We start from the raw sequence: 14,756 nt of genomic DNA on the forward strand, positions 1-14,756 counted from the left end.
CAGCGGGATACATAATGTTTTTCATTTGTCACAACTCAAAAAGGCATTGGGACTCAATGTGGCACCTTTAGTGGAATTGCCTCCTTTAGATGATGAGAGAAAGCTGATATCAGTACCCAAGGTGATTTTGGATATGAGAAAGTGCACACTTTAGAGGACTATGAGAGAGTATTTAGTGCAATGGAAGGATGTATTTAGTGAGGATGCTACATGGGAGAGTGAGGCCATCTTGCAGCATCCGAGGCTGAGATTGCTTGAGGGCAAGTAATTTCAAGGGAGGAGATGTAATTTTGCCATCTTGTGTTAGTTGAGGAGTGTAGTTGTTAACTCATACAGTTGTGGTCCCTGGGGCTAACTGGGACTATTAGAGGGATCCTGGGGCGATTGGCTTAAGAAAATTAAATTCCATACCAATTGGAGTTTGTTATTTATTGAGTGAGATTATGATTTTTAAAAGGAATAATTATTCCTCTTATCCATAAAGTAAATAATTAAAGTACATTCATAATTGGTGGCTCACTTATAGCTGGACAAAGAAATCACTTATGTGTATAAGAGGAGATTAATAAGGGAATGTCTATAATTGAGGAGATGAAAATAACTTATTTGTTTTGAGCATTACTGAAAGTATGCGAAGATTTTGGTCTGGTGTATAGATGCAGAGCTGGAAAGAAGGAGGGGTATGCGAAGAGAAGAAACTAGAATAGAGGGAAGGAGATTGAACAAGGGACAGACAAGAGTATCTACATATCAACTGCATTTGGGTTGTTGGGACATGAACCCCAATTGCTTACAGCTTTGACGCCACTGTGGAGTGGTCTTGGAGCTATCCAGTGAAGACTGGATCGTAATCAAAAGACTACTGTCAATTGAGCCTCAGTACTTCATTCCCCATCTTTGGCAGCATTAAAGATTGCTGGAAGAGTTAGTTATACATCGGGCTAGTGTCGAGTTGGAGCATGAGCCAAATTTGCTTGCCTGTGACTGGGGACACTATATCTTACTAGTCAGTGAGTTAAAACTAGGCTGGGAACTTTGCCTGTATAACAGAGGATGAGTATGTGGAATTGCCTATATTCAGTGTCGGCTTCTATTGCTATAACCTTGTTGCACTGCTGCCGGCACATTCTGGGTGAAGTGTACAAGGATTTTGGCATCCTGTTGAGATTTCCTACTGTTAGCAGTTCTGGAAAAGATGCAAGCATCAAAGTACTAATGCAGAGACAAAGTTGAAGTTGAGTGTACTGGGAGTGGCTGTCGCATAACAGGTAAGGATATGAATTTGCAGTTCCCAGGTCTGTCTATTACTAATTCAGATGCTTGAAATGTACTGGAGCTAATTCATGAACACTATTGAATGGAATGATATTCGTTTAGGTTATTTCAATATTGCGTTGCTGTTGTATTTTGCATTCTGTAATTGTATTTACATGCAACAATAACATTGGTTCACTGTGCAAACACAACAAAAAGAAAACCAATAAGTGGATCACCTAAAATTCAGTGATCATTTACGTCAGCAAACTGTCATTTATAGAATCTCTCAGGTATGAAAACAACAAAACAAACAGGGAAAAAATTACCTTAATCTGCAGTGAAGTGGGAGGGACTTTACATATTAAATTTATAATTTCTTTGAGTAAGTTATTAATTTTCAGACCATGGTGAGCAGATTTTGCACCAAGAATTTTCTTAAGCCAAAAACAAGTTATAGCATAAACATAAAAACTGAAAACAAAAATCTCTGAATATGCTAACCTATATGGTATAAACAGATACTGCTGAAAATAGGAATATTAGAGACACAGTATTAAACTCTCAAACGTGCACCTACTTTCTTGTCAAATCTGAAAAGATATGCAGTGCAATAGCTCCAAACATAAAAAAATACAGAACTACAAATTTGTGTGCTTAAAATAGACAACTGCACTAAGAATTTAATAGAAAGTAGATGAGGTGCCTAGTAAAGCTCCAGGTTAAGGTCACAACTCACAGTAGTAACATTTAGTCTGACTGATGAATCAATTAGTCCGACTAATTAATCAAACCTAGTATAACAACTAAGAAACACTAATCAAGTAGTTGAGACTAAGTTCCGCCCACAAATCACTCAAGTTTGAAGTACCTAACCCACCTAACTACTAGGATGATGTTGACTAAGTTACATGCACGAAACACTCATGTTTCAAGTACTTAATTAACCTAACTAGATTTCTAGGATCTGCTGCTGTCACGACTGCATCATTAGCATGAGGATACTAGTTGAGCAACTCAAGGTAAAAGTTCTAGCTCACCTTTTATCTGCAGAAGTGTTCTCCAATATGAGTTTTTCCCTCCACATCCCAAATTCCTTTAAGCAAGGGGCTTTATCAAAATATCCACAACTGTGAATCCGAGGGAACAAATTCAAGTACCACTGCTCCCCTGTGAACTGTCATCAAGGAAATTGTACTAAATATATATTTGCTTGTAGCTTTGTTAAACACTGGATTTTAAAAGAGCCTAACACAATAATGGTTGACAACTAAGAGAAACTAAATAAGGTGTCAAGCAAAGTTCCAGGTTAAGCTCTCAACTCACTGGAGTGATACCCAGTTCGACTAATCCATCAACTAGTTTAACTAGCATGTTAACTTAGTTCAACATTTTATGTCTTAATCAAAGTATTTGAGACTAAATTGTATTTATAAATCAATCAAGTCTCAAGTAGCTAAATAATCCAACTAGATGATTAAGATATGTTGTGGAGTAATTTACATTGACAAATCACTCACATTTCAAGTAGTTTACTAAATTAACTAGATGACTAGGATTTGTTGCAATCATTAGTGTGCCTTTATTGTGAGGAAACTAAGTCGCTAAAGGTAAAATCTCTTCACACCCTTTATTTGTAAAGAATCTGTTCACAAATCTGATGCAATACCCTCTTTTTCGTGTTCTCTTGCATTTTAGTTAACACTGGCCTTCTGGGTACGTGTCAACTTGATCAGAGGGGTTAGTTTGATGTCACCAGTAAGCTTAGATGGTTAAAGAGGAGTTATTTAATGCTTTCAAATGTTATTTCCTGCTTTTGATATCGTCTCCCAAAATTTTGGATGGACTCTATATTTAGTAAGTCATCCCAATTGGGTCTGATTGTTATCAATTCATCATCAGTATCACTTTTGGGCAGTCAATTTTTTATTCCGATGCATTTCAACCATTGTTGTTATGGGGGTAATTTTGAGATATATATATTTAATGCATAGTTCCAAGAATCACGGCGATTCATGCGATTCACGCGATTTGGCGATTCGATTCAAGCCAAACGATTTTTTGTGAATCGATGAATCGAATCAGCGATAAAGGGTTTATGAAATAAGTTACTCACTAAATTTCAAGGGTTTTTTAAATTTTCCGATTCATGGCCGATTCGATTCCGATTCATGGCCGATTCACGATTTGATTCAGCCTTGCCGATTCCGATCCGATTCCGATTCTTGTTACTTTGATTTAATGTTATTAAGGTTGCCAATTTTAATAGAAATAATTTATTGGGCACTTGAGTATTATAATTCGTTGGAAAGAGAGCAGAAATTTTTAGATGATGAATTATGAGACATTGAAAAGTGACTTAAGTGCCAAAATTTCAAAAAAATAAACTAAATCATTTTTCAGGATTATAAGTTTATTTAATATCATGAAGTGATTTTAAATTTATAATAGGTTTTTTGGAAGGTTCTTGGAAAAGCTTTTAAAAGGGGAGTTGAGATGTCATTTGGCATTATGCAGTTTATTATAATTCTCTGATTTTTGGAGATTGAATTCGGTGCATCTTAGCATGTGGAGCATGAAAACTCTCTTGGGAAGATCAGTTTCTGTGGTGAATGATTCCTTCCTAGCTGGTAGCAGGAGAAATCATTCAGGTATCTTTCATTTACACTTCAACAACTATGGTTTGAAATTTGAAAAGTCTTCATTGAAGACAAATTTTAGAGCTCTCAGATTTTCTGAAGATTTGAGAAGGGATGCCATGGGTGGATATTCTCTACTGGAGCATATGATCTAGCTTGAATGTTTGGGTTTGTGGTAACCTTGGTGTGAGGTGTATTATTGGAGTTGAGGGTTGGTGACTTGGATGCCATCCATTATTCCAGAGTGGCAATGTTAATCGATATCATTCTCTATTCTATTACTGGAACATAGTTTCGCATTTCCTTGGTGTGGACATGGAGTAAGGGCAATTTGATGTTGTGATTATAATAAGCTGAAATCAAATGCCTCATTAATGGTCAAATAGGGTACTAATAGTTGAGGTTATGGTGAGATTGAGCAAATTATCTGGGCTGGCTTTTCGCACATTTGAAGGCTTGAGTGCTGGTGTTGCTGGACAGGTCAGGAAGCTCCTTATTCAGCATCAAGCCTCCCTTATTCCTGGCATGGGTTTACTTGAGAGAAACTCTTAACATTTGCAGGGGGAAAGCACTAGAGGGTTGTCGAATTGTTTGTTTTGGGTCACTATCTACTTAATCAAATTTCTTTGCAGCATCAAAGGGTGTGGAAGTAGCAGGAGTTGCTTGGAAATATTGTTCCCTCTTTATCATTAAAGTTCTCTGTAACTTCTTGGAGCTGGGAGCTTGGACTACAAGCTGGACGTGGGGTTTAAACAGAGGAATATTAGGTGCTGCCATGGGTATTCTGTCCACAGAAAATCTATCCTAATCTGATATCTGTAACTCTGAGTCTGCTGAGTTTTTCCAACAAAACATCGTAACTTCTGCTGCAAATCATGACTTTTTTCTACTAAATATCACAGATTCTTTTTGGATAAGAAATTTGTGAGTCAACTTCTCTGAAAATAATGTGATGTTTTTTCTAGTGGAATGACAGCATCATTTGTTTTGTCAAATAGTGACTAGGGTACACTGAACAAGTCGTGATATTTTCTTCACCATTCTAGCAATGATTTGCTTATGGGTGAAAATGTTGCAAGAGTTTTGCGATAATTTTTTTTTTCATATATTGTGAATTTTAATGCTATTTCCAGGTCTTGCGAAGGGTTTTTTGTAGTGTACAATAAGCGGTGGCCAAAATTTTCGACCAGCACATTTACTCAGATTTTTGAGACTTCATTGATGATTTTCATTAAAAATGTTGGGATTTGTTGTGTTTCACTGAGACGTTTGTTGTTCACAAGGCTTTGACTCCTCTTTCCAACCTGTTTTGGGTGCTTTTCCCTCAACATGTCGGATTTTACTTAGTGGACAATGGAGTATTTTAGCTTGCTTTTCAACAATTTCCATATATGTTTTTTTTGCAGACTTTGGTGACTTTTTATTATAAGATTGTGGGTTTTACTTTCTGTTCAGGTTTTGCTAAATCTTTTCATAAATTTTTTACTTATTATTAAAAATAGCTAGTTTTGTTTTTCGTTAATAAGAATTACGGGAGGGATGACTTCATTGGTCAACTATCATGTTGGAAAGCAGCTAGAGTTTTATGTGCAATAAATACACCTGGAAATAGAGGCTCTCACTATCTTTGAGCATTGGTATGTTGATCAAATTGTCCTCAATATTGACATCCAACCTATTGTTTTGGGTATAAACTAGGACAAGTTCGATGAGCTTAATCTGGAAGTGATTATGCCAACTAAAATTGTCCATCATAGTTGAAATGCTTTCAGAGATTCCTTAATGAAGATCAAAGACTTTGCGATCAATTAGTTGCTATTTGTCGCATGATGCAAGAAGACATGGTTATAATGCTGAAAATCTTACCATGGTCATATGAGTGGGTCCTTGACATTCAACATCATGTTCACAAATTAGTTCAATGATTTGTGCAAAAAACTCCTATAGTAGGAAAAATTGAAGAGGTGGTTTGGTAGCAACAATGATTCATTGAATGAAGTGTTAAATCTGTAACTTGATTAAGCATACTGATCTGATAACAAATCGATCAGATGTGATATAGCATGATAAGTAGAGGACCAAGTCTAAGTTGCATTATTCCTTCTTCAAGATCGGTATCTATCCTTAGGAGGTTGTATTAGTATTAACTAACAACTTTGTTTGTGTTTTAATTAATATGTAATTACCCTTAGAAAGTCGCCGACTTCTAGAGGATTAGGCAAATGACTTTTGGAAGAGACATGTCCTTTTTAAGGACATGTCCCTTGACTCCTATACTTATAGAGGGTAAGGATGAAGTCTAAGGACACACAAGATTAAATACAAGTCTGCTCCTTAGTCATTACTGCCCTCATTCGAATTGCAGAAATAAAAGATAGAATTCCGAGTTATATCTCTAATTTAATTAAAGGCTATAATCTGAAGTTATTATTAGCAAGTTATAAGAAGATAGGAAAAGAAGAATCAAATCTATATTCAATCTAAAGAATTTACGGAAACTTTACATAGTATCAGAGCTCTGGTAGTTGAACCTAAGCTCTGCAAAATTTAGTAATCAGACTTTATATATCTAGCAACTATCTCCTATCTTCAATGGCATACACAATCAGACCTGAGGACGGGTTTGATGGGAAAGAACACTTTGATGCCTGAAAATTCAGAATCATGATGATTCTTGAAGAAAATGATGTAAAACAATTCATTGATAAAGCATCCAAACAACCGCTAGTTGAACCTCATAAATCTATCTGGAGCAAAGGAAATAGGAAAGCAATTCAAATCATATTAGTTGGAGTAAAAATGATATTGTACCCATGGTTACAAAACATCAAACTGCATTTGATATGATGAATGCATTGCGAAATGCATATGAGGTCAACGATGCAACAAGAGTTCTTGCACTGAAAAGGCAACTTTATCACATTTAGATAAAGAAAGGAGAATCAATGAATTCTTACTTCCTAAGGGTTGCTGGCATTAGAGATGATTTGTCAAGTATAGGAACCGTTATTAGTAACACAGAATTAACACTAATGGCTATAGATGGATTACCAGATTCATGGGAGACTTTTGCACAAGGAATAAGTGCTAGAGATAATCTTCCTAACTTCAATAGACTTAAGAACGATTGTCTGCAAGAAGAATCCAGAAAACTAAAGAAAGGAGAGAAACTAAAAATAGAAGATGAAGAACTTCATGTTCTTAATACAAACTCCTATAAGGGCAAGAAGAAGCATTTCAAGAAGAAAAAAGGAAATCAAAAGAATGGAAAACCCAAGAAAGATCTATCCAAAATAAAGTGTTTCAAATGTGAAAAATTTGGACACTACAGATCTAATTGTTTTGAAAATTTTAAACAAGAAAACTGTACAAATGTTAATAGGGAAGAAGATACCTATGATCCTGAGAATCGTGTATTGTACTCCTGACTATCGAATGAAATTTCAAGTAAAGCATGGGTAATTGATAATAGATCTTCTGGACATATAACGGGATAGAAAGAAACACTAGACTCTTTACCAGAAAAGGTTAACGATGAAGTTGCCATTGGTGATAATTCAACATATTCTATTGAAGGAATTGGAAATTTCACCTTGAAACTAAAATCAGGAAATTCTCTTCTTCTCAAAGGTGTACTCTACGTACCAGGAATTAAAAGAAATCTAATCTCAATTACAGCGCTTGAAAATGATGGGCATAATGTTGCATTCGTAGACGGCAAAGTATTAACTTGGGCAAAGAACTTCTCAATCAAGAAAGCGAAGTTGATTGGTCGGAGAAAAGAATATTTGTATGAATTGAATACATAATCTAGTCAATGAATTGAATACATAATCTAGTCAATTTATTTAAGCCTTAATTCATGAAACTGCAGACATAAATGGAATATGGCATAGAAGATTAGGGCATCTAAATTTCAAAACCTTATCAACTATGGAGAAGATGGTTACTGGATTACCCAAACTAAATAAAGACCACTCAAGCATATGCAAAACAAATAAAGTTTTGGAATTAATTCATTCAAATTTATGTGGACCTATGTCTGTTCCTTCTCTTGGAGGATTCTGTATTATATTTTGTTCATAGAGGACTTCTCTAGGAAAACATGGATTTACTTCTTAAAATGCAAAGAATTAGAAAAAATCCTAAAGAGATTTGAAATTTTTAAAACATTAACTGAAAACTTTTTAGGACATAAAATTAAAACCCTTAGAACTGATAACGGAGGGGAATATACCTCAGACTTGTTTACAAGGTTTTGTAAAGAATCAGGGATTAAGAGGGAGTACACTGTTTCTTATAATCTAGAACAAAACGGGGTAGCAGAAAGAAATAATAGAACAATTATAGAAGCTGCTAGAGCTATGATTTTTTATCAAAATTTAGAATATTACCTTTGGGCAGAAGCCTCTTGTACTGCTGTTTATATTCAAAATAGAAGCTCGCATTCTTACCTTAGAGATAAAACTCCTGAAGAAGTATTTACTAAGGTCAAACCTAATATAAGTCAATTTTAGGATTTTTGGGTGCCTTGTATATATCCATGTTCCAAAAGAAAAGAGAACCAAGTTAGAACCCTCTAGGAGGAAAGGTATTTTTGTAGGGTATATCGAAACATCTAAGGCATATAGGATTTTCATACCTGGACAGAAAAGTATTGAACTTAGTAGGGATGCAATTTTTGAAGAAGCTCTAGCATTCAAAAGAGCCCTAAGTTCAGAAGAACCTTCTCCTTTACCTAGTTCTGAAAGAAATAGTGAATCTGGATCCCAGAGGGAGAACTTAGAAGAAATTGAAGATGAAATTCAAAATCTAAATCTTGAAGAAACTCAAAATTCAAAGAAAAGACCATTTTGGGCCATTAAAATAGTCGAGGCAGCTCAAGACTTTGCTGCACCTTCCGGAACAATCAGGGAAAGTAAAAGATGTAATGACCTTGCTCAAATTTGATCTCAAAATGCTGATAAAGGCTCAAGAAATTTCATCAAACAACTCACATGCAAGGGTCATATGACTGATATAGTATTTCAGTTTGCTTTAATGACTCTTCTTCAATTTGCATCAATGAGAATCTTTTGCATGAAGACTCAAAATTGACTACACAATGACCTAACATGAATGTGCAATTTATTTTGACAATATTCAATGCATATATATAACTAAAAACTACTTGCAATATGCTGTTACAACAAATAGTAATTATGAAAAACACTTTGGATGCAACCTATGATGGCGTTAATGCATTTATAGCCAAGTGGTATTAACACAAACACTTGGTATGCAAAATTATAACATTATTTATGCCAAAAAGAAAACCTACAGCCAATTGACATTTTGTCAAACAATTGGCATGCAAACTAATAAGCTGATCATGAATGATAAACACATATTCAATTACAACTATATCAGATCTGCAACTTATGTCCCCTTTATTGCACATAAAATGTCAACTACAATGCTAGTATGAAATGGCCAAGACTCTTGGCTTACATTCGCAAGAATAATGCTTAAATTTGTTACAAACTTTCACCTATAGCCATACCTTCTAATAGGCATCTAAATGATAAGAAAAAATGCATGGAATATCTAAAGGAACCTGATTGTAGATGGCTGTAATAATTTTCTTTACTTTTTCGAATTTACTTTTTCGTATTGCTTTTTTGAACTGCTTTTTTCAGACTGCTTTTCCGGATTGCTTTTTTGGACTGCTTTTTGTACTCAAATATTTTTTTCTCAATGTAGCACAAATAGAAGATTGAAGTATCTTCCTCCTAGCTGCAATAATTCAAGTGATATTTCACACCCTCAAAATTGCGTACCAATTGAGAGTTTTCGTTCTCAATGGCCAATTGTGACTACTGCAGAAACCCTAGGCTCCACAATACACATCAACAAACATCAACATCAACAACAACAAATCTGCCTGCCGAGAATGAAGCGCAAGGTGCCTATTTATTCTTTTTTCTCCACTTTCTCCGGAAACTTCTAGAACATTATTTTATTTATTAAGTGACTTTATAAAATATTTTATAATTCAAGTCACTTTATTAAATTAATTAAATATAAAGTTACCTTTTAATAATTGTTTATTTGATAACTTTATAAATAATTAACTTAATACCACTTATTTATTTAATTAAAATAATTAATTAGTCATCCTTATAAAATATTCATTATTTTGGACAACTTAATTAATTTAATTAATTAAATCAAATTACCTCCAAAAAAGGGACATGACAAAAGACTTCAAAGATTCTCTAGTTATACAACAAACATGAGTGATTTATCCAAAACAGAACCAACCAATCCTTCTGATGCTATTAAACATACAGCTTGGAAAGAAAATATGACAAAAGAATACCAATCTATTATGAAGAATGATGTTTGGAAAATTGTTCCAAGACCTAAAGGAAAATCTGTTGTTTCTTCCAAGTGGATATTTAAAATAAAGCATGTTGCTGATGGTAGCATTGGGAAGTATAAAGTTAGATTTGTAGCTAGAGGATTTTCTTAGAAAGAAGGGTTTCGATTATGAAAAGACCTTTGCTCCTGTTGCCAGATATACCTCCGTAAGAGCAATCTTAGCAATTGCCGCATCGAAGGGATGGAAAGTACACCAGATGGATGTAAAAACAACATTCCTAAATAGAAAGATTTTAGAAGAAGTATGCTTGGAGCAACCTGAAGGATTTGAAACCCATGATCCTAACATTTTTGTTTGCAGGCTCAAGAAATCTCTCTATGTGCTTAAACAGGCTGCAAGGGCTTGGTATGAAAGAATTGATAAGTATATCACCAGCTAAGGATTCTCCAAGAATGAAGTCGATCCAAATTTATATTATAAAAGAGATAAAGATGATATGGTAATTTTGATACTATATGTTGATGATTTATTAATAATAGGTGATGATCATGTTATAGATCAGTGCAAGAAAGATCTAATTAGAGAATTCGAGATGAAAGACTTGTGACTCCTTCATTACTTCCTAGGGTTAGAAGTACGGTAGAATTCTGATAGTATCATACTTCATCAAAGGAAATGTACATTAGACATTTTGAAGAGATTTGGAATGTGGAATTGCAAATCTATGTCTTCTCCAATGGAGACTAATCTTCATAAACTTAAAGAAGCAGCTGTAGAATCACTTTCCATAGATTTTACTCTCTACAGACAAATGATTGGGTCCCTTATGTACTTAGTAAATACAAAGCTTGATATTTGCTATGCTGTTAATGCCTTAAGTCAGTTTATGTGTGAGCCAAAGGAGATTCACCTAGTTGCAGTTAAACACATCATGAGATATTTACAAGGCACTCTTAATTTTGGACTCAAATATGAGAAGGTTGGCTTAGATTTACATAGATTCACTGACTTAGATTGGGGTGGAAGTGTTAAAGACAAGAAAAGTACTTCAAGATGTTGTTTCAGTTTAGGATCAACAATGATATCTTGGATATGTAGAAAGCAGTCTTTAGTAGCTCAAAGCTCCATAGAAACCGAATACATTGCAGCAGCAATGGCCTCTAGAGAAGCAGTTTGGCTAAAGAAGTTACTTGTGGGATTATTTGGGCAAGCCATAAATCCTACGATTATTCATTGTGATAATCAGAGTTCCATTAAGCTTTCGGTGAATCCAGTATTTCATGACAGGGCCAAACATATTGGAATTCCTTACCATTATGTAAGAGATATGGTAGATAGGAATTCTGTAAAATTAGAATACATTTGCACTGCAGATCAGACAGTAGACATACTCACCAAGCCTCTATCTAGAGTAAAGATAGACCACTTCAAGAGAAGACTTGGTATGGTTGAATTGTAATCCATTTGTATTCTTTAAATTATTAATAAAATAATTTTATTTGTTAGGCTATTGACTGTTATGGGCTTCACCATTTGTATTCATTATTTAAGAGGTGACAATCTCTTAGATAATGTGGTAAACAGTAGAATTCTACTGTAGGATCTGGATGAGTTTAAGATCATATTGTGATATTGACATTGCTATGTCAATGAGTCACAATTTGGATAAAGGAAGAATTTTATTATTCTCCAAGTTTATCCTGTATTCTAGCAGGTCTTAAACTCAGGATCATGTTGTGATATAGAAATACCAGTATCTACGAGTCACAACTTGGATAAATGAAGAAATTATATTACTTTTTAGATTTATCCTGTCCATTGTATTCTTTGCAATACTGTTATCACTAGTAGAAGTGATTTGTCATACTACAGGTTTAGTAATATGACATTGTATCATGTGTTCTATGATACCACATGCTAAGGAGATTCAGATAGATATAGAGTATCAATTCTTGCTTGTTCATCTTTATTGGTGTTGCTAGATATGATATCTCTCAGTATGATTATCACGTTAAGAGGGAGTGTTGAATCTGTAACTTGATTAAGCATACTGATCTGATAACAGATCGATCAGATCTGATATAGCATGATAAGTAGAGGACCAAGTCTAAGTTGCATTATTCCTTCTTCAAAATCGGCATCTATCCTTAGGAGGTTGTATTAGTATTAACTAACAACATTGTTTATGTTTTAATTAATATGTAATTACCCTTAGAAAGTTGCCGACTTCTAGAGGATTAGGCAAATGACTTTTGGAAGAGTTATACTTATAGAGGATAAGGATGAAGTCTAAGGACACACAAGATGAAATACAAGTCCGCTCCTTAGTCATTACTGCCCTCATTCGAATTGCAGAAATAGAAGACAGAATCCTCAGTTATATCTCTAATTCAATTAAAGGCTATAATCTGAAGTTATTATCAGCAAGTTATAAGAAGATAGGAAAAGAAGAATCAAATCTATATTCAGTCTAAACAATTTGCAGAAACTTTACATGAAGAACAGGCCTTTGCAGCCAATGACAAGGGCAAATGCAGGTGGCCTCATGAGAAAGGTCAAGGACTAAATGAAGATACTTAAAAGAATCTAAAGACTATCACATATCAATGTTTTGGTAAACTTAACCACATGAAGAAGTATTGCGAACAAAGGTTGCCTGAAACAAAATCCAACCAACGAAGGTTTCCACCAAAGGCTCATATTGTAGAGCAATTTTAGTAGTCAACCTTATACATATATATAACCAAAGGATTAGCAGATCACTTCTTCTACATGGTTCATTAATTTTGGAGCATCAAGTCATTTTATGCACAAGATGGGTTGTTCCACCGAGTATATGGTTAGCTCAAATTTAGTGATCTTTGATGGTGGTGAGGAGTATATAGTTGTTAGCAAAGGCAATGTCAAAGTAACCTCAGCAATATAATATATTATTTTCCTCAATGCATACTATGTTCTAGGAGAGGAGATCAATCTGCTTTTAGTTAGATCATGCACCATTTTCCCAAGTTGAATGTAATTTTAGCACTTACAAGTGGCAGATTGTTTATAAGAAGTTTGACAAAATCAGTGTACTTGACATAGAAGATCAGATCTATATTGGCTTGTTGACACTAGAGAGTTTAAAGAGCATGCATTGTCTGCAAAGAGTTCATCTCCTATCAATATTCTTTGGCATCAATGTTATGTGAATCTCAATCAATCTTTCTTATCTCTCTCAGTTGACTCAAGAGAATATGTTTAAAGGTTTACTTGAGATCCAACAATGTGTTTACGAAGCTCGCCAAGTAGGGAAGTGGCGAAGTACTTTGTTTTCAAAAGGACAACTGTGGAGAGCACTATAGGTCCTTCAGCTATCCGATGCAAAAGTATGTGGATCTATGAATGCTGCATCTGTTCCTAGTGCCATGTATTTGGCACAATTATATCTTATTTGCAAATGATTGTAGTAGAAAAAACTGACTATTTTTCCTAAAAGAAAATTCAGAATTGTTTAAAGAATTTCAAAAGTTCAAGTCATTTGTAGAGAGTTAAGGTTTTCCTTAAAAGAATTTGTGGACTTTTGTGCTAAGCATAGTATCAAATGCCAATTTGACGATACTGTAGTTGAGAGAAGGAACTGTACAGATTCAAATAAGGCCCAGTGCATGGTGGACCCAAAGAAGTTTTGGTCTGAGGCAATTTACATTGCATTATACCTTCGCAACAAGTCTCCAACACACATAATGAAGGAGAAGACCCAAAGGAACTATGGTATGGGGGTAAAGCATGAGTGAGCCATCTTAAATTCGTTGGTTTTACTACATACATCTAGATTCAATATAACAAGAGAACTAAACTCTACATCAGGAGTCAAAAGTAAATGGTTGTAGCGTACGATATCAATCATAAAGCCTGCAGGCTAATTAATATGGATATGGATTGCTTGACATTTAGCAGGGATGTGATGATTAATAAATAAGTTTGGCTTTTTAAGATCTCTCTTTAGACATCAAGAGTTTTCAAGATGAACCTATGAAGGCTAAAGTTTTAGGTGGCCAACTTCCATTTGCTACACTTGAAGGGGAAGACCCTAATGAGTTGATTCCAATACCTATACCCAAATAAATTCTACAAGAGAACCTAGATTAGCATTTAGATGATATAGTACCAGACTGCCCAAGTCATGTTTGCTGTGTTGATTGGGATGCAGGGTTTTTTTACTAAGCAACCTTAGTGGGAAACACTTATTGGTGATGTTTGGGATGATGAAATGATCAAACGGAGATTGTCCAGAGGCAAGAGGAAGTAGAACATAGTTAACTTTTCTCTATGGTTAACATTTACAGTGTTCGTGAGCCACAAGACTTTGTAGATGTGAAAGTTTGATTAGGATGGGAAAAGGACATGAAAGTTGAACATCATCATCTTATGAAAAATGTGATTTGGGCTTTTTAAGATTCTCAACTAGGGGAGAAACCCATTGGTTACAAATATGTGTACAATGTTAAGTATAAATT

The 14,756-nt window shown here is 34.7% G+C and overlaps 2 protein-coding genes across 6 annotated transcripts in view; one reads left to right on the forward strand and one right to left on the reverse strand.

Annotated features, from left to right (window-relative positions):
- LOC149554804 (phosphoadenosine phosphosulfate (PAPS) reductase family protein) overlaps positions 1–14,756 on the forward strand; it is a 161,713-nt gene that overhangs the window by 138,146 nt on the left and 8,811 nt on the right. The window lies entirely within an intron of this gene.
- The window catches only part of LOC149554805 (uncharacterized), a 171,691-nt gene that overhangs the window by 136,992 nt on the left and 19,943 nt on the right, over positions 1–14,756 (reverse strand). For both annotated transcript variants that reach the window (XM_089828813.1, XM_089828812.1), the window contains exon 2: positions 2,295–2,431. In XM_089828813.1, coding sequence (XP_089684939.1) covers positions 2,295–2,431 — 137 coding nt within the window. The remainder of the gene's footprint in view (positions 1–2,294; positions 2,432–14,756) is intronic.

The sequence above is a fragment of the Cupressus sempervirens genome, chromosome 5 (genome assembly GCF_028749045.1).
Source record: "Cupressus sempervirens isolate cs-2001-9-10 chromosome 5, ASM2874904v1, whole genome shotgun sequence".
Classification (NCBI taxonomy): domain Eukaryota; kingdom Viridiplantae; phylum Streptophyta; class Pinopsida; order Cupressales; family Cupressaceae; genus Cupressus; species Cupressus sempervirens.